General features: G+C 54.8%; 7 protein-coding genes across 7 annotated transcripts; 4 read left to right on the top strand and 3 right to left on the bottom strand.

Annotated features, from left to right (window-relative positions):
- Positions 1 to 88: 88 nt before the first annotated feature.
- UV8b_05161 (uncharacterized protein) lies at positions 89 to 1,540 on the top strand (the record flags this gene model as incomplete). The annotated part of the gene is made up of 5 exons (XM_043142659.1): positions 89 to 187; positions 272 to 370; positions 460 to 574; positions 644 to 1,257; positions 1,367 to 1,540. The coding sequence occupies 5 exons, from the start codon at positions 89 to 91 to the stop codon at positions 1,538 to 1,540; spliced, it is 1,101 nt and encodes a 366-aa protein (XP_042998593.1).
- A 118-nt stretch (positions 1,541 to 1,658) lies between these two features.
- On the bottom strand, positions 1,659 to 2,925 carry UV8b_05160 (uncharacterized protein; the record flags this gene model as incomplete). Its single annotated transcript, XM_043142658.1, has 7 exons — positions 1,659 to 1,719; positions 1,780 to 1,902; positions 1,953 to 2,005; positions 2,079 to 2,136; positions 2,203 to 2,597; positions 2,698 to 2,776; positions 2,855 to 2,925. The coding sequence occupies 7 exons, from the start codon at positions 2,923 to 2,925 to the stop codon at positions 1,659 to 1,661; spliced, it is 840 nt and encodes a 279-aa protein (XP_042998592.1).
- Positions 2,926 to 4,888: 1,963 nt separating this feature from the next.
- On the top strand, positions 4,889 to 5,443 carry UV8b_05159 (uncharacterized protein; the record flags this gene model as incomplete). Its single annotated transcript, XM_043142657.1, has 2 exons — positions 4,889 to 5,052; positions 5,116 to 5,443. 2 exons carry the CDS (start codon positions 4,889 to 4,891, stop codon positions 5,441 to 5,443), a joined length of 492 nt encoding a protein of 163 aa, XP_042998591.1.
- A 4,769-nt stretch (positions 5,444 to 10,212) lies between these two features.
- On the top strand, positions 10,213 to 11,253 carry UV8b_05158 (uncharacterized protein; the record flags this gene model as incomplete). The annotated part of the gene is made up of 1 exon (XM_043142656.1): positions 10,213 to 11,253. The coding sequence occupies one exon, from the start codon at positions 10,213 to 10,215 to the stop codon at positions 11,251 to 11,253; it is 1,041 nt and encodes a 346-aa protein (XP_042998590.1).
- Positions 11,254 to 13,854: 2,601 nt separating this feature from the next.
- On the bottom strand, positions 13,855 to 14,992 carry UV8b_05157 (uncharacterized protein; the record flags this gene model as incomplete). Its single annotated transcript, XM_043142655.1, has 2 exons — positions 13,855 to 14,161; positions 14,241 to 14,992. The coding sequence occupies 2 exons, from the start codon at positions 14,990 to 14,992 to the stop codon at positions 13,855 to 13,857; spliced, it is 1,059 nt and encodes a 352-aa protein (XP_042998589.1).
- Positions 14,993 to 16,605: 1,613 nt separating this feature from the next.
- UV8b_05156 (uncharacterized protein) lies at positions 16,606 to 16,905 on the top strand (the record flags this gene model as incomplete). The annotated part of the gene is made up of 1 exon (XM_043142654.1): positions 16,606 to 16,905. The coding sequence occupies one exon, from the start codon at positions 16,606 to 16,608 to the stop codon at positions 16,903 to 16,905; it is 300 nt and encodes a 99-aa protein (XP_042998588.1).
- Positions 16,906 to 17,336: 431 nt separating this feature from the next.
- Positions 17,337 to 19,607, bottom strand: UV8b_05155 (uncharacterized protein; the record flags this gene model as incomplete). Its single annotated transcript, XM_043142653.1, has 7 exons — positions 17,337 to 18,337; positions 18,536 to 18,788; positions 18,990 to 19,009; positions 19,069 to 19,099; positions 19,171 to 19,308; positions 19,407 to 19,437; positions 19,489 to 19,607. 7 exons carry the CDS (start codon positions 19,605 to 19,607, stop codon positions 17,337 to 17,339), a joined length of 1,593 nt encoding a protein of 530 aa, XP_042998587.1.
- Between the last annotated feature and the right edge of the window lie 1,600 nt (positions 19,608 to 21,207).

Raw genomic sequence — 21,207 nt, 5'->3', positions numbered from 1 at the left:
CATTCATCATTCTTCGTGACGGGCCAGGCTGGTTTCACATACCTCCCTTCAAGATAGAAAGAGGGAAAGCCCGTTGCAATTGGCGAAAATGAGCGGAAAAGCGCAAAAGCCCGGCGTTTTGATGCTCGGCATCATTCATCATGCGCACGCAGAGTTTGACAAGCTCTCCGAACTTGCTGACGTTACGGTTCGTAGCTGATGCCCTGCGAAAAGGAGGAGAATCGGGCTGCATTTGAACCCTCATGCTGACGGCTTGGCTCTACTCTTCTAGCAAGTCACATCTGGCAGCAGGGACGAGTTCATCAAAGACTGCGACAGCGGCAAGTACAACAACATCGTGGCGATTTCACGAACCTACGATTCCGTCAAGGTAATTTTGGTCATGGCCTGCAATTTCGGAAATACCGCCGGACAAGAGGGAAAAAAAGTAATAATAATAATAACGACGAACTCGCGCAGATCACCGGAAGATTCGACGCTGAGCTCATTTCTCACCTGCCCCCCTCTGTGAAGTTTCTGTCACACAACGGCGCGGGCTACGACCAGATTGATGTTCAGCCTTGCACAGAGCGTAGTACGTGCTTGTCACTGGGACTGTGACGGCGCATGGAGCGTGATTTTGCTGACGAGGAGCCTTGCCCAGAAATCTCCGTGTCAAACACACCTACGGCAGTCGATGCTGCTACTGCCAACACGGCAATCTTTCTCATCCTAGGTGCGCTGCGAAGAGCCTGGATCCCCCAACTCGCGCTTCGTGAGGGTAAGTGGCGCGGTGCCAGCCCTCTAGGTCGTGATCCTCATCACTTGACTTTGGGCATCCTTGGCATGGGCGGTATCGGAACAGCTACAGCTAAACGTGCTGCTGCCCTTGGCTTCAAGCTGCAGTACCATAATCGGAAGCCGGTTGCCGACTTGGAGAAGCAGTTCGCGGGTCAAAACGCTCCCCAGTATGTCAGCTTCCACGACTTGCTCAGAACCAGCGACGTCATCTCCGTCCACCTGCCGCTGGGACCTGCTACTCAAGGATTGATTGGGCCGAAAGAGTTTGCGCAGATGAAAGACGGCGTCGTCATTGTCAACACTGCTAGAGGTGCCATCATTGACGAGCAATCTCTTGCGGACAACCTCGAGTCTGGCAAGGTTTGGAGCGTTGGATTGGACGTGTTTGAGAAAGAACCCGAGATCAACCCCAAGCTTGTCAGCCATCCGGGAGCAGTGCTCTTGCCGCATATTGGTACTGCCACAATTGATACTCAGGTACGTGAATTCGGACGCTCCAGGGCCCGGGGTTGAGTTAGACGGGAGTTTTCTTTTTTTTCTTTCTTTTTTTTTTTTGTTGTGGCTGACAATAATCTTTGAACGACAGAAAGAAATGGAGATTCTGGTTATCGACAACGTCAAGAGCGTCATCACAGAGGGCCAGCATCTCACTCAAGTTCCGGAGCAAAAGCCAGTGCTGCTGGCCAAGGAACAGGGAAACGCATTGGAGGAAGGAGGTTCCCGTCCAAGTACAGTTTTAGTTAAAGATGAACATAAATGACCTGCGGTACGAATGAACCGATAAACGGTGGAACATTCACGCCGCCTCCGCACGGCATTGCCACGTATGATTTGCAATGTTGGCTTGATTGAGGATGTGATGATATATGTCGTTTATGTCACTTTAGGCCTCCGGCAAGGAGGATCTCCTGACCCGTCATGTATCCAGTCTTTGCAAACCTGACCCGTCAAGTCAGCATTCTCCGTATTCAGGAAAAGACTAGTCGCCAGCCCGCTTACATGACCACCACATTGGCCACCTCCTCAGGGGTGCCTAATCTATGAACTGGCACGGTGCTGGCAACCGCAAGTCCGGGGTCTGACGACATCAACTCTTGATAGTCGCAATCCGAGTCCCACGTGCTGCGGGCCCATGAGCTGCGTGCTAAACAACAAGGCGAGGCTAAACTCACCGTCCCTTGGGCGAGGCAATCATGCCCGTGGACCCAATCATGGCTGGAGACACCTAGCGGAATGTAAGCATGCAAGGGGATGCAAGGGGCGAGAAGCAACCCATTTGCCCGTGAGTCCCTACTCACCACGTTGACGGTGACACCTTCCGGCGCAAGTAGAGTAGCCAAGTTCAAACCCAGGGAGCTGCTTGCATCAGCCACCTAGCCAAGTCGTCTTCCGAAGCATTCCACAGGTCGGTCGCAGACTCACGTCAAAGCACCTTTGGAAGCGGCATAGTGGCACCCGTTCAAGCCACCTCCCCTGCTCGCGATGCTCCCCACGAGGACCACCCTCCCCCAGCCTTGACGCCGCATGCCGCCCACGCAGGACCTGGTGACGACGAACTGGCTCCTGACGTTCACCTCCATCATCTCATCCCAGTCCTGTTCCTCGATGCTGCTTATGTCGCGAATGCGTCGTCCGAGACCTGCATTAGCCACCAGCACGGAAATGGCCTTGTGCTTGGGGGCCACGGCGGGCATGTCAAGGATGGTCGAGACCAAGGACCGCGCGGACTCCCTGACTTGGAGATCGGCTTGCGCGACGGTGAATAGCTGCGACGGGTGGGTTTTGCTAAGCTGCTGCGCTAGAGACTCGGTCTTGCCCTAATGTTCGGGGTTTTTTTTTTTTTTTTTTTTTTTTTTTTTTTTTTACTCGGTCAACTCTCTGCATTCCTCGGAGCGGATGCGGCGACCCCTGTCGCACCTTGCTGGAGGAATAGTGCAAAACCACATCACAGCCTTCGGCGGCTAGGGCTTTTGCGCAAGCCGACCCGATGCCACCGCTTGGCATGACGGTGATTTGCGTTAGCGCAAGAGGAAGGACGGACGACGTGAAAGCTTTTCCAAAGGGACAAACAAACCTGGCTCCTGTCACCAAGGCCAGACGGCCTCTGAGGTCGTTATCCACGTCTTGGAGATGGAGCGCCGTCATCTCGGTAAGCCGGCGTCTCGGAGGCGTCCTGGTGCGACGGAGGGTGAATTGCCCGTTCGTTCCCCGCGAGGGCAGAGGGAGGCTGACGTTGTCAAATGGATGGGTCGAGAATCTTAGCCAGCCCAGCGCCACTACAGGTGTGAGGATGATGGCATGCCAGCAGAACTAGCCGCAACGTCGTGGTGCGTAGTACGCTCGTCCGTCCATACCTCAGGTAGGTAGGTAGGTAGCTGAGCCGGGCGGCGTTTGCTGCGGCATTTGGCCTGGGAAAACCCCGCACTTGCGTCAATTTTCTGCCAGCCGAGCGGTGGATTTCTACATACCGAGTACGTACCTGGCAAGAACTCGTAGCGGGGCCCCACCCCTTGCAGAACAACCTCTCAAGCAAGGTTGATCCGTCCTGCCGATTGCCGCTACTAGTCTACTAGTCTCCCAGCCGCCCAACCTCCCGGTCATCATCTGCCCGCACCTTGCTTTCCAAAGGATCTTGAGTCCAGCCACTGCAGTGCATATGCGAAAAGGGCAAACGGTATGTTGCACAACCCAGCTGAACTCAGCTGAGCTGATGCGGTCCGTACTCGGTACTCCGTAGTTTGTTTGTAATTGCGGGGGCTGAGCTACCCTGCCCTGGCATTTGCCAGCCCGGGCTTGTCGCGGCAATCCAGATAGTAGCACAGCCTTGTGAGCATGTGTACGGAGGAAGCGGACCAGCGGGGCTTGCTAGTGTCCCCTGTCCCCCCCCTTTGCCTTCATGTCTGGTGGCAGGGCAGGGCATGTGCGACCCTTGGGGACGGGACCTTCGCATTAGCGTTCTTGGGCGACTGTGGCGGCCCAGTTGCCTGCTGGCTTGTCGCCGCATTGGTCGTAGTTGGCGGCTGCTATTACCCAAGAGGATGGGGCTGGCCTTTCCATACCGGGCTGAGAGAATCCGGGCCTGGAAAACATACGTATAAGGAAATAGTGGATCAAGAGACTAGTCAGATTATGCCTGCCATCTCCAGGGCAAGGGATGAGTAGCTTGGATTTTGATGAGGCTGGGAAAATGTGCATTTTGCCTCTGTTCCCATAGATTTTAAAGACGTTAAGAACAGAAAAAGAGAAGCCAGAAAAAGCATATAAGGAAGGTATGGTCCCCTTGGATGAATACGAGTTTCTTCTTATCCAAGCAGAGAAAAAGACCAGATCTGAAGCAACCAACTTTATAACCTCTTTATCCAGCCACGAATATTAAATCCACTTTTTTTTTTTGCGAATTTCAGCACCTAGCGGCTTTACTAAAAAAAGACGTTGTCTTTTATTAGGAGATATGTGGTCACTAAAAGTACGTATTTTAACATAAAATCTGGAAGGTTTTTTTTTGGGGGGGGGGAGATAAAAAGGGGAATACCAAGGTATTTTATGAAATAATTCACTAATGCTTATTAAGACTTTTAGTAAAATACATCTGATATCATCGATTTTTTAATTAATCTTATTAATGTATAATCTAAGACTTAAAATAGGTTGCTTTTATAAAAATATCTCATATTAAACAAAGAGTATCTTAAATTTTACCATCTAATTATATGATAATAGTAGTATATTAAGCAGTCATAAAATAGTGCAAGACTAAGTGAGTATTTTTTTATTAATGATATTTTGCCACGTATATTTTTAGATTAAATGATACAGCTAAATTATTTATAAAAATTAAAAAAACTACGCGGCTTTTTTTACATTGACCCGCTATAACTTGGCTTTTCCTATTTTAGATATAATAGTTTTGTAAGGCTAGAAGTAATTATTTAAATTCATTATAACTAATATTTAACGTATCTTAAATAAAAGCTTAAGATATTTATAAATCTTATATATTTACTCTGTTACCTCTGCTTAACTCACATACTTGTGTACTATCATTATTAAGCTATCAATAAGCGGTTCAAGTGTTGAGAAGCGGCATTTTCTACGCTATTGCTTTATGATGGACCGGGTATTTTTACGCTTGCTCGTTTTCCTGGGCATTCAGGTGTGCCTGTTCACTGGCAAAGTCGCAGGCTCCGACGACTGCCCAGGAAACACGATAGTGAACTATCAGCCGTTACAGGTATACTGCGAGGGCAATACCTACGCATTGACAGGAGCATAGTGAGTCTCATCAGCCCGGTGACGAGTAAAGGACAAGTCTGATCACCAGTGCCGGAAACGTAGCACCAGCACGGCCTGTTCCAACACGCAGTATGCAACTGTAGTTGTTCCCGGCTCGAACCTCGTTGCAACCACCTTCACGCTGCCGCCAAGCGGCACTCAGCCCGGCTCGGTTATTGTGCAGACACCGACGGCGAGTTCCGCCACGACGCAGTCTCCAAACAGCCAATGCGTACTCCCCAGCCTGATCTCGGGCTACAGGCTCTTTGGATGCGCAGTCTCCGCGGCCGGGTTTCCCGGCCTCGTCAAGATCGGCTCGAGCAGCACCATGAGCTTGGACGCATGCGCCAGCTCCTGCCAGAAGAGCGTGTTCGGGGTTTACATTTCGTAAGGAAACCTTAAGCAAGCCAATGTTGACCCTCTTGCCGGTCGGGAGCTGCGTTACTGACTCTGCGCCAAATCAGCGACTGCTATTGCGGTGACAAGCTGGATGCCACGGCCATCAACATTGGCGTGCAGCAGTGCAACATTGCTTGCCCGGGGAACAGCAGAACGTGCTGCGGCGGCAATGTCCAGCCAGGAGCAGCCGGCAGCTTGTTCAAGCGGCAGTCGGTCCCCGTGACAATAGCGTTGTCCCTGTATGAACGCATCGCCGGGGGGGTTTCGGACAGCAGCACTGCCCAAACAACAGGGGGACAGGCGACAGGCGGACAGGCCACAGGGGGATACGTTACTCTCACACAGTTGCTCAGCGGCACCAACAGCGTAGCAACGACGATAACGATTCCGCCTAGCGGCACCGTTCCCGGCACAATCATCATCCAGACGCCGCCGGGAGGATCATACATCACTCTCACACAAGCCATCATCGGTACGAACGGCGTGGCTACTACATTCACCATCCCGCCCAGTGGCACGGTTCCGGGAACTGTTATTATCCAGACGCCGCTAGGGGGGTCGTATGTTACCATAACACAGGCTCTTTCCGGCACCAATAGTATTCCCGTAACAATCACAATCCCCCCTAGCGGTACGGTTCCCGGCAGTATCATCATCCAGACGCCGCCAGCATCTGGAGGATTCGTCACCATCACACAACCTGTTACCGGCACTAACAACGTTCTCACCACCGTGACGATCCCCCCAAGCGGCACGTTTCCGGGCAGCATAATTATTCAGACGCCGCGAGCTACGGGACCATTCGTTACCATTACGCAACCCCTTCCTGGTACCAACAGCGTGCCTACCACAGTAACCATCCCACCGAGCGGCACCGTTCCCGGCACCGTCATTATCCAAACACCACAAGCTACCGGACTATACGTCACATTTACGCAGCCTCTTTCTGGGACCAATATTGTGCCTACCACTTTGACTATACCGCCAAGCGGCACCGTCCCGGGAACAATCATCATTCAGACGCCGCCCGGAGGACTTTACGTTACTGTCACACAGGGTATAACCAACACAGATGGCGTCCCTACGACCGTTACGATCCCACCTAGCGGCACCAACCCAGGCACCATCATCATTCAGACGCCATTGGTGGGACCATATATCACGCTTACAAGGGCTCTCACCGGTACCTATACCATGGCATCAACAGTGACAATCCCCCCGAGCGGTACGGTTCCAGGTACTGTTATAATTCAAACACCGCAAGTGGTTAGCCCATATATTACACTCACGCAGCCTATCTCCGGTTCCTACAGCGTTCCCACTACCGTCACTATCCTCCCTAGCGGCACTAACCCGGGCAGCGTGGTCATCATTACGCCACCGGCCACCGGGCCCTATGTTACCATTATACAGCCAATCTCCGGGACTAATAGCGCTCCCACGACGGTCACTATTCCCCCTAGCGGCACGAACCCTGGCAGTATAGTGATTATTACGCCGCCGATAACTGGGCCCATCTATGTGACTATCGCGCAGCCGCTTTCCGGGACTAATAGTATTCCTACCACTATTACAATTCCTCCCAGCGGTACTAACCCAGGCAGCGTATTAATACTTACGCCGCCGGCAACTGGGCCCAACTATGTGACCATCACACAGCCCCTTTCCGGCACTAACAGCGTTCCTACCACGGTCACTATCCCCCCAAGTGGTACTAACCCCGGCAGTGTGTTGATTATTACGCCGGCGACTGTGCCCAACTATGTGACCATCACGCAACCTCTTTCCGGCAGTAATAGCGTTCCTACCACGGTCACTATTCCACCAAGTGGTACTAACCCAGGCAGCGTCTTAATCATTACACCGCCGGCGACTAGGCCCTATGTGACCATTATGCAGCCAATCTCCGGGACTAATAGCGTTCCCACGACGGTCACTATTCCCCCTAGCGGCACGAACCCTGGAAGTATAGTGATTATTACGCCGGCGACTGGGCCCAACTATGTGACCATCACACAACCTCTTTCCGGCACTAATAGCATTCCTACCACGGTCACTATCCTCCCTAGCGGCACTAACCCGGGCAGCGTGGTTATCATTACGCCACCAGCCACCGGGCCCTATGTTACTATTATACAGCCCCTTTCCGGGACTAATAGCGTTCCCACGACGGTCACTATTCCCCCTAGCGGAACGAACCCTGGCAGCATAGTGGTTATTACGCCGCCGATAACTGGGCCCAGCTATGTGACTATCGCGCAGCCGCTTTCCGGTACTAACAGTATTCCTACCACTATTACGATCCCTCCTAGCGGTACCAACCCAGGCAGCGTGTTAATCATCACGACGCCGGCAACTGGGTCCTATATAACAGTTATGCAGCCGCTTTCGGGCACGAATAGCGTTCTTACCACAGTCACTATACCACCTAGCGGGACCAATCCTGGCACTATATTAATTATTACGCCACCGGTAACTGGGCCCAACTATGTGACGATCACACAGCCGCTTTCCGGGACTTATAGCGTTCCTACCACTATCACGATCCCTCCTAGTGGCACTAACCCAGGCAGCGTGCTAATCATCACACCGCCAGCAACCGCGTCCTACTATGTGACGATTACACAACCTCTCTCCGGGACTTATAGCGTTCCTACTACTATCACGATCCCTCCTAGTGGCACTAACCCAGGCAGCGTGCTAATCATCACACCGCCGGCAACCGCGTCCTACTATGTGACGATTACACAACCTCTCTCCGGGACTTATAGCGTTCCTACTACTATCACGATCCCTCCTAGTGGCACTAACCCAGGCAGCGTGCTAATCATCACACCGCCGGCAACCGCGTCCTACTATGTGACGATTACACAACCTCTCTCCGGGACTTATAGCGTTCCTACCACTATCACGATCCCTCCTAGTGGCACTAACCCAGGCAGCGTGCTAATCATCACACCGCCAGCAACCGCTTCCTACTATGTGACGATTACACAGCCTCTCTCCGGGACTTATAGCGTTCCTACCACTATCACGATCCCTCCTAGTGGCACTAACCCAGGCAGCGTGCTAATCATCACACCGCCGGCAACCGCTTCCTACTATGTGACGATTACACAACCTCTCTCCGGGACTTATAGCATTCCTACCACTATCACGATCCCTCCTAGTGGCACTAACCCAGGCAGCGTGCTAATCATCACACCGCCGGCAACCGCGTCCTACTATGTGACGATTATGCAGCCTCTCTCGGGTACTAATAGCGTTCCCACTACATTGACAATACCACCTAGCGGTACGAATCCTGGCAGTATATTGATCATTACGCCACCGGTAACTGGGCCCAACTATGTGACGATTACACAACCGCTTTCCGGCACGAATAGCGTTCCTACCACTATAACGATTCCTCCTAGCGGCACAAACCCAGGGAGCGTGTTAGTTATTACACCGCCGGCAACTGGTCCCTATGTAACGATTACACAGCCTTTCTCCGGGACTTATAGCATTCCTACCACTATTACGATCCCTCCCAGCGGCACCAACCCGGGCAGCGTGTTAATCATTACGCCGCCAGCAACCGCGACCTACTATGTGACGATTACGCAGCCTGTTTCCGGGCCTTACAGCGTTCCTACTACTGTTACGATCCCTCCTAGTGGCACTAACCCAGGTAGCATTTTAGTTATTACACCGCCAGTAAATGGGCCCTATATAACACTAACGCAGCCTCTATCCGGCACGAACAGCGTTCCTACCACGGTAACTATACCACCAAGTGGCACTAATCCGGGCAGTGTGTTAATAATAACGCCGCCGGCAACCGCGTCCTACTATGTAACGATCACGCAGCCGCTCTCCGGCACTAACAGCGTTCCCACAACAGTGACTATACCGCCAAGTGGCACCAACCCAGGCAGCATATTAATTATTACGCCGCCAGCAACTGGGCCTTATATAACTATTACGCAGCTTATATCTGGTACTAACAGCGTTCCCACTACGGTGACTATCCCGCCAAGTGGCACCAACCCGGGCAGTGTGGTTATTATTACGCCGCCGGTAACTGGGCCATACGTAACTATTACCCAGTCGCTCTCTGGTATTAATAGCGTCCCTACCACAGTCACTATTCCCCCTAGCGGCACTAACCCGGGCAGCGTGATTATTATTACACCGCCGGCAACTGGGCCCTATATAACCATTACGCAGCCTATATCGGGAACTAACAGCGTTCCCACTACGGTGACTATCCCGCCAAGTGGCACCAACCCGGGCAGTGTGGTTATTATTACGCCGCCGGCAACTGGGTCCTACGTGACAATTTTGCAGCCGCTTTCGGGGACAAATAGCGTTCCTACCACAGTCACTATTGCCCCTAGTGGCACTAATCCCGGCAGCATATTGATCCTCACGCCCCCAGTAACTGCGCCCTATGTTACACTTACGCAGCCTATTTCAGGCTCAAACACGGCGCCCACAACAGTGACCATCCCTCCCAGCGGAACTGTCCCAGGAAGCGTGATTATACAGACGCCGCTAGTGACAGGCTCCTACGTTACCCTCACGCAAACAGCGCCGATTACCGGCCCCTACGTCACCTTTATCGGGCCTGTTACGGGACCTGTGACGATTACCATCCCCCCCAACGGAACCATTCCCGGCAGCATAATCATTCAGACGCCAGTAATCACGGGCCCCTTTACCACCATCATCCAGCCTCTAAGCGGGACAAACACAATTCCTACCACAGCAACTATCATGCCCAGTGGAACCGTTCCCGGGACGGTGATCATCCAGATCCTGCCGAGCTATGTCACGTTGACACAGGTGCTGACCGGCTCAGGTACCGCACCCGTAACCCTGACTGTCCCCCCGAGCGGTGCGGTTCCCGGATCGGTTATTGTCCAGACGCCGCCGGTCACCACTCCGTACGTGACCGTCTACCAGATCCTGAGTGGCACAAACACAGTCGTCTCTACATTTACAGTGCCGAGCAACGGCACTATCCCTGGTAGCATCGTTATCCAAACACCCCCGTCGTACATAACAACGACGGTCCCCTATCCTGGCACAATAACGAGCGCCGTCACCACCACTGTTCCGCCTACTGGGACTACTCCCGGCACTGTTCTTGTGCAAACGCCGGCTTTTTCGGCGGGCGCAAACTGCAAGATAAAGCCTAGTTGTGCCCCATCTGGCGTTTCCATTTATAGCTACCCCAATCCGTGGTGTTCCGGGTTTGCCTTTGGCACAGTATCACCTTCCTCCTATTTAACAAACGCCCTGCAACCGATTGCTTCTAACGTGACCAACGTAACGTCGATCCCCATGGACACGACTTATGGTACGCTCCCCCACACAAATGATGTTTGCAGTTCCGTTTACTACTACATCAACTACACTCGCGTCCTTGGCGGCATACTCGTCAACGGCAATAACTTCACGCTGGTCATGGAAGGCTTTTACAGGGCCCCTGTTTCGGGATCGTATTCCGTCTGTCTTACCTTGGTCGACGACGGAGAAGCTGTGTATATTGGTGAGGGCAGTGCGTTTAGTTGCGTGAATGGTCAAGCTTTTGCCGCTGCCTCGCCGGTGCTCAATGTGCCTTGGTTAACCCCTTCACATGGAGGATGCACAACTGTATCCATGACACAAGGGCTCTTCTATCCTATCAGAATAGTATTTGGTAATGCTGTTGGTGTAGGATACGGGACCTTGACGATCCAACCTCCCGGAGGTGTAGCTACTAGAGATTTCACAGGTCTGTTATACCCGCCTAGTTGCGGCGAACTCTTGTAGCGTGTTCCTAGAGACGAAGTATAACAGCTCTTTCATTCTCTTGTTTCTGGTTTGGGTTGGTTTGGGTTGGGTTGGGTTTGCTTTATTTTTCTTCTGCTTTCGTTGGATTGAGACATGCTCATGTACATTATTATCGTAATGCTGAAATAATCGACTGGTGAAGCATCGCCAGGAAATAATGAATAGGTTATAGAACCTATAGATTTAATTGCCGGTAGTATTATTACGCGAGTAAGAATGGAAATTATCCTACAAATCAAGGACGTCCGGAGCGGAAGAAGCGAAATATATTCTTCGAGTCGGCTCTTTTTTTTTTGCCATTCGGCATGTGTAAAAATTGGAAGGCTATTTCGCAATCACACCAGACGGCAGACTCTTGTCAGAGATGGAAGACTCTAAAGGTTTCATTTTACGTTTAATATAGTAGCGGCTATGTACTGCAGAACTCTGACAAATACAACTGGCCATGGCGACCTGTCATGTATACTCTAGTCCACCCCGACAGCTTCGAAGAAGCGACGTCGCTTGCTCACATGCCCAACGGGCTAGGTGTGTTCAACGAAGAACTAAAGGAAGCCAAGTCCGATACTATAAACAGGAGCTATTTACGCCGTGCGGATCCGGTGGACCTGGCATTCTTTCTTGCACACGACGCAGTTATATTCGTTTCTGTAGGTACAGTCTGAGCGACGGAGGCAAGGCTATAATTCTGTCAGACGAATTGCTCAAAGGAAGCTCGAAGCAAATGTGAAGGGCGAATGGAAAGCACGTACTCCCATAGAAGGGCAGGTACCCGCAGCATCTCCAGGACCAGCACCAGCAGGCAGGGCAGCGGCCACAGAGAGGCCGGCAAAAGCAGCTACGGCGAGGAAGAAGGTCTTCATTGTGTGGGACACGAAAAAATGAAGTTAAAATTCGGGAGGTGTAGGGCGACAAATTGAATAAATCCTTGACGAGAGATTGTGCGATGATGCGATGGCAAACGGAGACTTTTCTGCTGGGCAAGGGGGGAAAGGTGGCCCTGCTTTATAACCCGATGAATGACTCTAGGTGAGCCAGTAAACCGGCGCGTACAGGGCAAGCTGACACGGAGTCTGGGGCGTGGGCTGATGTGAGACGTGAGTTTTGCCACGTAACGGCAACGGGGATGCCACGGAGGTTGGCGGAACTTTGTATAGAATGGTTCGGCCACCAGTGAGACTGCCGGGCTGCGGACAGTAATAGCTTCCAAGGACCGGGGTGGATACTGTGGCTATGGTGATGGGGAAGAGAATGGGACCGGGGACAGGCTGAATCCCGAACCAAACCCCTCGATGGCGACCCGAGTGGAGAGGCTTGACGACACGCAGGACCGCGGGCTGTCGCAAGTCGCAAGTCGCAACCAGCTGGCTTCAGGAGACCACGGAGCAGGCCCTCGCCGTACAGCGGTTCCGGGGCACAGCAGAGAATCCGGCTCTGGGACTGGAACGGCGCGGCGGATTGAGCCAAGTGTCCCGAGCCCGCTTCAGAGGTCTCTGTCGGCCATGCCGTCTAGTCCGGGGATGTCCGGGGATGTCCGTGCGTGCAAGCGGCTTGGCGGTACGGAGTCCGGAGGACGTGGCAGCAGAACTTGGTGGGGCTTTGAACTGTTTGGGCGGTTGCGGCTTCTAGAATCTGCACCATTTGCTTCTATAAATAGGCGTTGTTTTTGTGTTGGGAACCAAGACAACGCCGCTTCGAGACTCCGCTCGAAGGGCTTTCTGGGATGACGCGATGGCGTTGCTGCCGGAGAGGTGGGTTCCCGACTGTACGAGGTTGAAGAGGTGAATGGCAACTACGAACTAAAAATCGGGGAAGAAAAGTGTGCCAAGGGAGGGGGGAATCCTTCAACTTGCCACAGAAAGCCGTCGTGATGGCTCAGATCCGCTATCGGGTGACATAACAAGGCTTCAATCTATATAGGCTGATTAAAAAACGTATGACGAATAACACGGTTTCGGTTCCCGTAGCGGAGTGGTTACCGCGTGACTCTTATAAGCTAAGGACTTCTTTAGTTTTCATGGTAGAAATGTCAAGGTCCGGGGTTCGACCCCCCGCGGGAACATTGGTTGATTGACCTTTTTTTTTTTAATGGGCTTGATGTGCTTACTTGCATACGGTGTGCTCCGCGTGGAGCTGCATTCTTCCTATCTATCCGTCGTCTTATTTTTCCCTCCTCAAACAGCAACCAACCAACCAACCTTCCAATGCATCCCGTGCCGTGACAAGAGACAGGGTGGAGTCGCAGCCGGAAACTTCAAAGCTCGCATGCCTCGGAATTATCGACAGGAACGCCAATGCCACCTACCGATCAACCTCTCGGAAAGCTGGCGACAACGGCCTTGCTTCCCGCCGCACACAAATCTCGCACACACAAGTCTCGAGTCTCGCCAAACACGTCGGGTCACGTCGCAAGCGTGCAAAAAAGCTGGGCGCGGGCTTTGCCATCAACAAGCCCAGTCGCAGACCACAGACCCCGGCCGGCGCCAAACATGGCGGATGCCCGCCGATGATGGGCAAACACGCGCCCACAACCGGCCCCCCCCCCCCCCCCTCTCCCTGTCCTGTTCTGCCACGGCATCATCACATGCGCATCAGAGCCCCCTTTGTCGAGGGAGCCAGCTGCGCGCGCCACAACCTGTGCTCGCCTAGTAGAAACATCTCCCCGTCCCTGCCGAAGCAAAAGTTGGAGACGCCGCCGTCGACGAGTATCTTGCCCAGGAGGACGCCACCGGGGGACCAGATGCTGATGCCGTCGCCGGACCCGCTGTACACGTTTCCAAACGTGTCGCACTTGATGCCGTCGGGGATCCCTTCGTCCGTCATGGCGAACAGCCGCTTGTTGACCAAGAAGGGCTGGTTGCAGTAGGCCACGATGTCGAAAGCATAGCTACGCCAAGCGTCAGCAGACAACGAGCAAAAGAAAAAGAGAGCCAGGTGTGAACCAGTGTGCCGAGGAAGGAACCTACATGCTGTGGGCGCGGGAATCGTCCTTGGACCCGTCGCCATGGACCCAGTTCGTGTCGCTGACGTAGACGGTCTTCTCGTCGGGGCTGAAGGCGATGCCGTTTGGGTGTCCGAAGCCATCGGCCACGGCGCGTATCGAGTTGCCCCTCGGATCCCAGCGGTACACCTGGGGCGGCAGGCGAGGCCTGGGCCGGAAGCCCTGCTCGTAGCCGTAGGCAGGGTCGGTGAACCAGATGGAGCCGTCCGAGTGCACGACCACGTCGTTGGGCGAGTTGAGCGGGCGGTTGTGAAAGGTGGAGAGCAGCATCTCGGATCGGTACGGGGGGCTGGCCTCCATGAAGGCGAGGCCGCCGGACCCGTCCACGGTGCCCTGGGCGCAGAACAGCACGCCGTCCCTGTAGTTTGTGCCGCCGTTGGCCATGGGAACGTGGTCGGTGCGGACCTGCTCGCACGCCGCGCCGTGGGTGCCGTTGGGCAGCGTGACGCGGGTGATTTGGATGCGAGGCTGGCCCGTCTGCTTGTCGGTGAAGCGGTTGCTCGTGAGGAAGAGGGCGCCGTCGCGGGGCATGAAGACTGCGGCTTCGTGCGCGAACGGGTAGTCGCTGTTCTCGAGGAGCAGGTCCAGGCGGGGAGCCGGGCCGAACAGCTGCTTGACGGAATCGTGGAAGGCGGCGAAGGGAGGCGCCGAGGCGGATGCCGCTGCCACGAGGCTGGAGGCGAGGCTGGAGGCGAGGAGAGGGCGTCTGACAATCATGATGGCCGCAGCAGGGAAGACCGGGGGGGGGGGGGGGGGGGATGCGGAAACAAGAAGACGAGGACGATTAAGGAGGAGATGAAGACAAAGAAGAAGACAAAGACAAAGAAGACGAATGCGAAGAAAAAGAGGAACTAGCCCAAGACGTGACCCGGCTGGTGGTTTATAGAAGAGTCTTCTGCCGCTGTTGGGTAAGCGCCTGTACCCGCCCGCTCCGAGGATCTCAGCATGCGGTGCGGCGCGGCGCGACCAGCCTGCAAGTCGAGCTGCACGCACCACTCACTCACTCACTGAGCAAAGTTTTTTTTTTTTTTTTTCCTCTTTCCTTCTTTCTTCCTGCTCCTTCTCACGCTGAGGGGATATCCGCGATGCCGCTCGCTTTCTGGACCCTTGCGTTCTCGGGGGAGGCTTCACTTTATACTTTTGCGTCCGGCGTGGGTTCTTGGCCTCGGTCTTGGCGTGCGCTTACATGGCCGCGCTGCGCAAGACAAGTCTATGTATCCATCCTATCTACATGTTCTCGTTGAACACACACGCAAGAAGAAAAAAAAAAAAAAAAAAAAGGGGGGGGGGGGGGGGGGGGGGAACTCCAAGGCTTACTAATGAAAAGGCCGTTGTCGCCTCCTCCGTTCCGCCCGCCGGCCCGCCCTCGAGTCAACAACAACGACAAACAACAACAACAACAACAATAATGCTGCTTTGTACTACCCCCGCGCCGCAACCCGCCGACAGAGCGGACCACAGCGCGATTACGACACCGAGACAACCCGCCGTTCGTCGGTGCCCACCCTCTCTCTCCCCGCCGGTCGGTCCAGTCGGCTGCCCGGCCTCGGGCGTCTGCTGACTGACTGACTGACTGACTGACTGACCCGCTTGGCCCCTGCGCTGCTGGCCCATGCGCTGCCTCGGCGCCTACTGATTGGGGCTTGATGTGCGATGCGGGGGGCTGAGCAGAGAGGAGGGGCTGCTCCAGGCGGCGGAAGTTGTGATTGCTGTAACAGTACATATATATATATATATATATGAGATATTAAAAAATAAAAATAAAAAACCCCCCCGGAGATGCGGATGACGGACGCTGCGGCTATCTGTGCGGCCTGGCCTGCCTTGGGCGGGCCATGTGCCCCTCCATGGTACGACTGACGTAGGCGGCGCTTTGGCCCCAACCGGGCGGGGCCTGCGCCGTAGCGCCGTAATCGCACGACTCAAGCAAGTCTGGTTGGTGGCAGTGCCATCCATGCTCATGTACGGAGTGTTCCGCGCGGAGTCGCCCGCAGGTACCGAGTACCTACCTACTCACCTCCTTACCTTAGGCACCAAAGGTACCAGACCCAGGCCACGGAGTTTGCACCATGCATGCATGCATGCCTGCCTGCCAGGAATCATCCTTATTGGTTGCAGTTCCAACCCCACCCGGAACCGCAGATTAAGCCTTGCATTTCGCAAGCTGCATAACCTCGTATAATCTTCATCTTTGCATCGTGTGAGCTACGGCTGCTGCAGTTCCTCATCACGCAGCAAGTCGTACGTACATGGCAGCTCTGCCAGTGCGCACCGTCCGTCCCCCCAACCCATCTCTCATCAGCTACATACATCACGCCAAAAATTCCAAGATGCAAAGCAAAGGCGGGCCGGGCCGACTCCAGATCCCGGAGCTACCTCGCAGAGCCCAGCAGCTCAGTTCGTTGCTGCCGCATTGGTTTCCCCGTCCGCAAGGCGCGGACACCGTACCGTGCACGCTGGCACCGAAAGGCGCGCCGCCTCCTGCCGCTTCCGTGCGCTTGCTTGGGCTCAAACGCCAGGCCGACGACGTGCGTCCGTCCATGCGAGCAGCAGCATCAGCACGAACACGATACGCCCGCCCGCCCAGCGAGGTCGGGTCGCAGGCACTACAACCCCGTCGTGTCTGTTGAGAGCGGGCAGCGTCCCCAGCCAACGTGGTGTCGGCGTTGGCGTTGGCGTGCGCTCCCAACCCCATGTCGAGCACTCCGCATAACGGTGCAAAGGGCCTGGTGGCATGTGGGCGGCGGCATGCAAGGTGACGCGGGAAGGGGGGAACCGGGGGAACCGGGGGAACCTCAAGATGGCCCACATGGCAGACGACGAGGAAGAGACCGACGTGGGACGACATCATTCATGGCCTGCGTTGCGCCAGCAGTGAGCCGCCGACTACTACTACTACTCTGTCCTCCGCACAGCCCCTCCGGTGCAGATGTATCTGAAACGAAATATGCAGTCAATATATACCCTACAATCAGATGCCATGCCAGGCCATGCCGTGCCAGGCCAAAAACCAAAACCAACCCAAATCAAGGATAGAAATCGAGGATAGACGCGACGCTGCTCAGCTGCTGCGGTAGAAGCTGCTTACCGCCCAGCCGTTCAGGGCGTTGTACTCCTCCAGGGCCGACGTCCCGAGCAGCTCGTCGTAGTGAGGCCTCCCGCCGCACTGCCCGACGTTGTGCACGCGCGCGCACCGCTTCTGCACCAGCGCAGCAACGTGCGCCCCGGCCTCGACGCCTTCGAACCACGCGCCGTGCACGAAGCCAAAGTACTCGGCGCTCGTGGCCTCGCCGGCGAACCACAGGCGGCCCGTGTTCGCCCTCAGGTTCTGGTGCATCTCGAGCGTCGTCCCGATGGGCCAGTTGGAGTAGCTGCCGTACGCCCAGGGCGTGCTCGTCCACCGCGGGTACAGGAACGCCGTCGGCTCGGGCACCGTCACGTTGGGAAACATTTGCCGCAGCACCGCCATCATCTCCCCCTTGGTCTGCTCGTCCGTCTGCTGCTCCAGCCTGTACGACTCGTCGCCCGTGACCGTGGCGAACAGGATGTTGGAGCCGCGCAGGAAACCCTCGCCCGACAGCGACTCCCACATGGGGAAGTAGCCGCGCTTGGTGGGCGACGCGTACAGCAGGTACTGCGTGTCGCCCGGCCAAAACGTCTCGTTGAACTGCATAAAGAGCTTGGTGTAGGTCCCCATGCTGAACTTGGAGACCGCCGTCCGCTTCCACTCGGGCAGGGGCGGCGCGAAGCCCACGGCCTCGTTCTGCAGAACGCCCAGGGAAAAGGTGCAGATGGCGTAGGCGGCCGAGATGCAGGAGCCGTCGCTGGTGTGGACCGTGACGCCGTCGTCCGAGTAGGTGATGTTGGTGACTTGCGTCTTGAGAAGCAGCCGCCGATCGTTGGGCCCGAGGAACGTCCGGGATTCTTGCTCGATGATGTGTCTGTAGCCGCGGGGGTCGATCACCATGTTGTTCTGGTCGCTGAACTGGTTAAAGGTGAGGTTGTTGCCGGCTGCGCCGAAGATTAACGAGGATTCCTCCGGGGTGAGGGCAGCGTCCCAGTCTGGACGGCGCCGTGTTAGTAGGTGTTGGCAAGGTCTGTAGCAAAGCATGACATGACACGACATGACTGACATGACACGACATGACATGACTGACATGACACGACATGACACGACATGACATGACTGACATGACACGACACGACATGACATGACATGAGCGGCACAACTGGCCAAATGCTGGAACTTTGCTGACTTACCCCAGCTCCACCATTCCACGGCCTGGCGGTGCATGTCGCTGTGCTTTGGATTCCATCCAGCCAGGGACAGGCCAGCACGAGCTGTCTCGTCCTGGATGTTGTCGGCAAGCATGCGACCAGCCTTTATCGACGCCTTGTCCCAGGCGGCCTGGTATTCGGCAAGGAGGGAGCTGTAGTTGTTGTATCCGCTCTCATCGTAGGTCAAGATGGAGTTGTAGTCTGAAAAGGTGTTTTTCAGCCCGTACTTTTGAGCCTGTCGAGGGTCAGCTAGAATTGGGAACAAGGCAAGAAGGGAGGAAGAAGAGAAAAGAAGAAAAGAGGACCAAAAAAAAAAAAAAAAAAAAAAAAAAAAAAAAAAAAGGAAGAAAAAAAGAGGAGGAAGATGAAGAGAAAGAAGAAAAAGAAGAAGAAGAAGAAGAAGAAGAAGAAAAGATCGAATAGGATAAAAGCTCACCATGGTCCAGACCGGATTTTCTATGCTTACATCCATCAGCATCTACATCGCGTCCGCCAAACAACAGAGAGGTACGCACGAGGACCACCCGGGCTGCCAAGCCCTTGAATCTACCCTAGGCCATTAGCCCAATCCATTCGTTATCCGTCGTCCGTCATGTGCCGTCCATTCGTCCTCTTACCCAGTTGGCACCCAGCTCAACCACATACGGCGAGCCATCCTTCTTCCTGCCAAAGTTCGTCTGCGTGACGCGCCCGCCAACCCGGTCGTTATACTCGATGATGACAAAGTCGCTCACGGAACTATTAGACAGCGCGCGCTGGCAGACCGGCCCGTCAGCAAGCACGCCAGAGGCAGACCCGCTCGTTGCCCGCCCCGGCGGCGTTGGGGTCTCGACGCTCCCGAGTCCTCGCTTACCGCAGCTGCGATACCGGCCGTTCCGGCGCCCCTAGGCAGACGTCAGCGCGACTGCTCAACTACAAGCCACGCCCTGACTTACAGAATGGCAACCTTTGTCTTTTTGCACTCGCCGTGCCGTGGAGCGCGCGCCACATAGGCAAACGAGGATTGAACGCTCAAAGCCGCCACAGCAGCAAGAAGAGAGCATCCTGAATACATGTTGACGGGCGACGCGCGAGAAGCGGCAAGCGGCAAGCGGCAAGCGGCCAGCGGCAAGGGGGAAGCAAAAAGGCCAAGCAAGGGAGCATGGGAAAAGGCGCCTCTTCCATCCCGAATTCGCGTCCCGTAATTCCCTTTTAATACCGGTATGCACCGAGGTTGCCCTCCTTTGGTCCTCAAAACGAAATCCGGGCCATGTCATACTAATGAGGAAGGCCCCTGTCGAATTCCGGATCCGCGTCTAGATGATCCCGGCTGGAGCTGCGGACTAGCGATTAGCTGCCTGGCTCATGTGGAGGAGTAGAGTTGGGCGTAGTTTTCGGTAGAGCCTGCTGTAGGGCGAGAGTCATCACTGCATCACCCCTGCTGCTGGCTTAGCCTTTCAATTTGGTTCGACACATGCAGACTGATCCCCTCCCAGAGCAGTCAGTGCTGTTGCCGCATGGGAAATCGTTGTCAGGTGAAAGACGTTTAGTTTAGCACAGATGATCAGTTGACGACATCGTCGAACTGCGTTGATCCTCGGAAGTTCCTGCATAAAAGTGGAACAGATTCGACAGAACCAGTTGAATCCATCGGCCCGTTTGCTCCTATCTTAAATCCAGGGTCCGTCTTGCTGCCAGACACCACAAAAGTCCCTCTCACTGGCGAAGCCTAAGAGCTGATGGACAGGTTCAGTCAGGGCCATCCTTTCCCAGGTGGCCCCCCACATGAGCCTCTGGAAAAGAAACCATTTCCGAACAGTCTCAGATAACCGGCTCGGGTTATTCCAGCTTCTGTCTTGGGTAGGGCATCTCCGCAGAAACGGACCGGCAATGCTCCACTTGATCACATGGGGAAAGTAAAGGAAAATTCGGCGACGAGCATTATTCCGCAAAGACGTACCGAGTCTTCGAAGGTTGCACCCGCATCACCAACAGGCGGATCCGTCATTGACAGACAGCCCCCTTGTCGTTGCCTATGATGCCGCAACAACCCCCTCAAGCGACGTGTTGTGTTGTGAAACGCAAGCCAACGCATAACCTCGGCGTATTTGCATCCTTCGTCATCGCACCCCCCCGGTTTACTTGCCTCCTAGCTTGCCACCAGCTAGCTCGGCCGGAAGGACGGTCGGCTGGTAGCTACCGTCCCGTAGCGTCTCGATGTTAAAGGTTTGTCGCAGATCTGACTTTGGTCATAAAAAGTGCTGATCCGGTTAACCCATTTACTCGCGCCACCCGCGGAGCGCGCTCCGCAGTGCGGCCTGGTGTTGGGCCGGGTTCCGGCTTGTGATGGCACGCTTGAATCCGCACAAGGAAAAACTGCCGTCTGTGTTGAAGGGGGCTAGCCAGCTACGTTTTTTGCTTTTGGCTCATGATGCGACGAAACTGCATTGACGACGGCTGGCCCGGCTTTAAGCCGCCGTATCTGATGTCGCTGTTGGGCATTGTGGGACACTGACGCTGCATCGACGACAACTACTCCGTATGTATGTACTTGCTCCGTACATAGTTGACCCTTCGTTCCGATACCGGTGGGGCCCCCTACAGTGTCCAGGGTGCAACAAACTCCCCAAAGACATGCTGATGATTATCAGAGGGTCATCTTGATAGGCGGACCC

Source organism: Ustilaginoidea virens, chromosome 4 (genome assembly GCF_000687475.1).
Source record: "Ustilaginoidea virens chromosome 4, complete sequence".
NCBI lineage: Eukaryota > Fungi > Ascomycota > Sordariomycetes > Hypocreales > Clavicipitaceae > Ustilaginoidea > Ustilaginoidea virens.
Note: the sequence above shows the minus strand (reverse complement) of the source record. Positions and strands in the feature narration are given on the sequence as shown.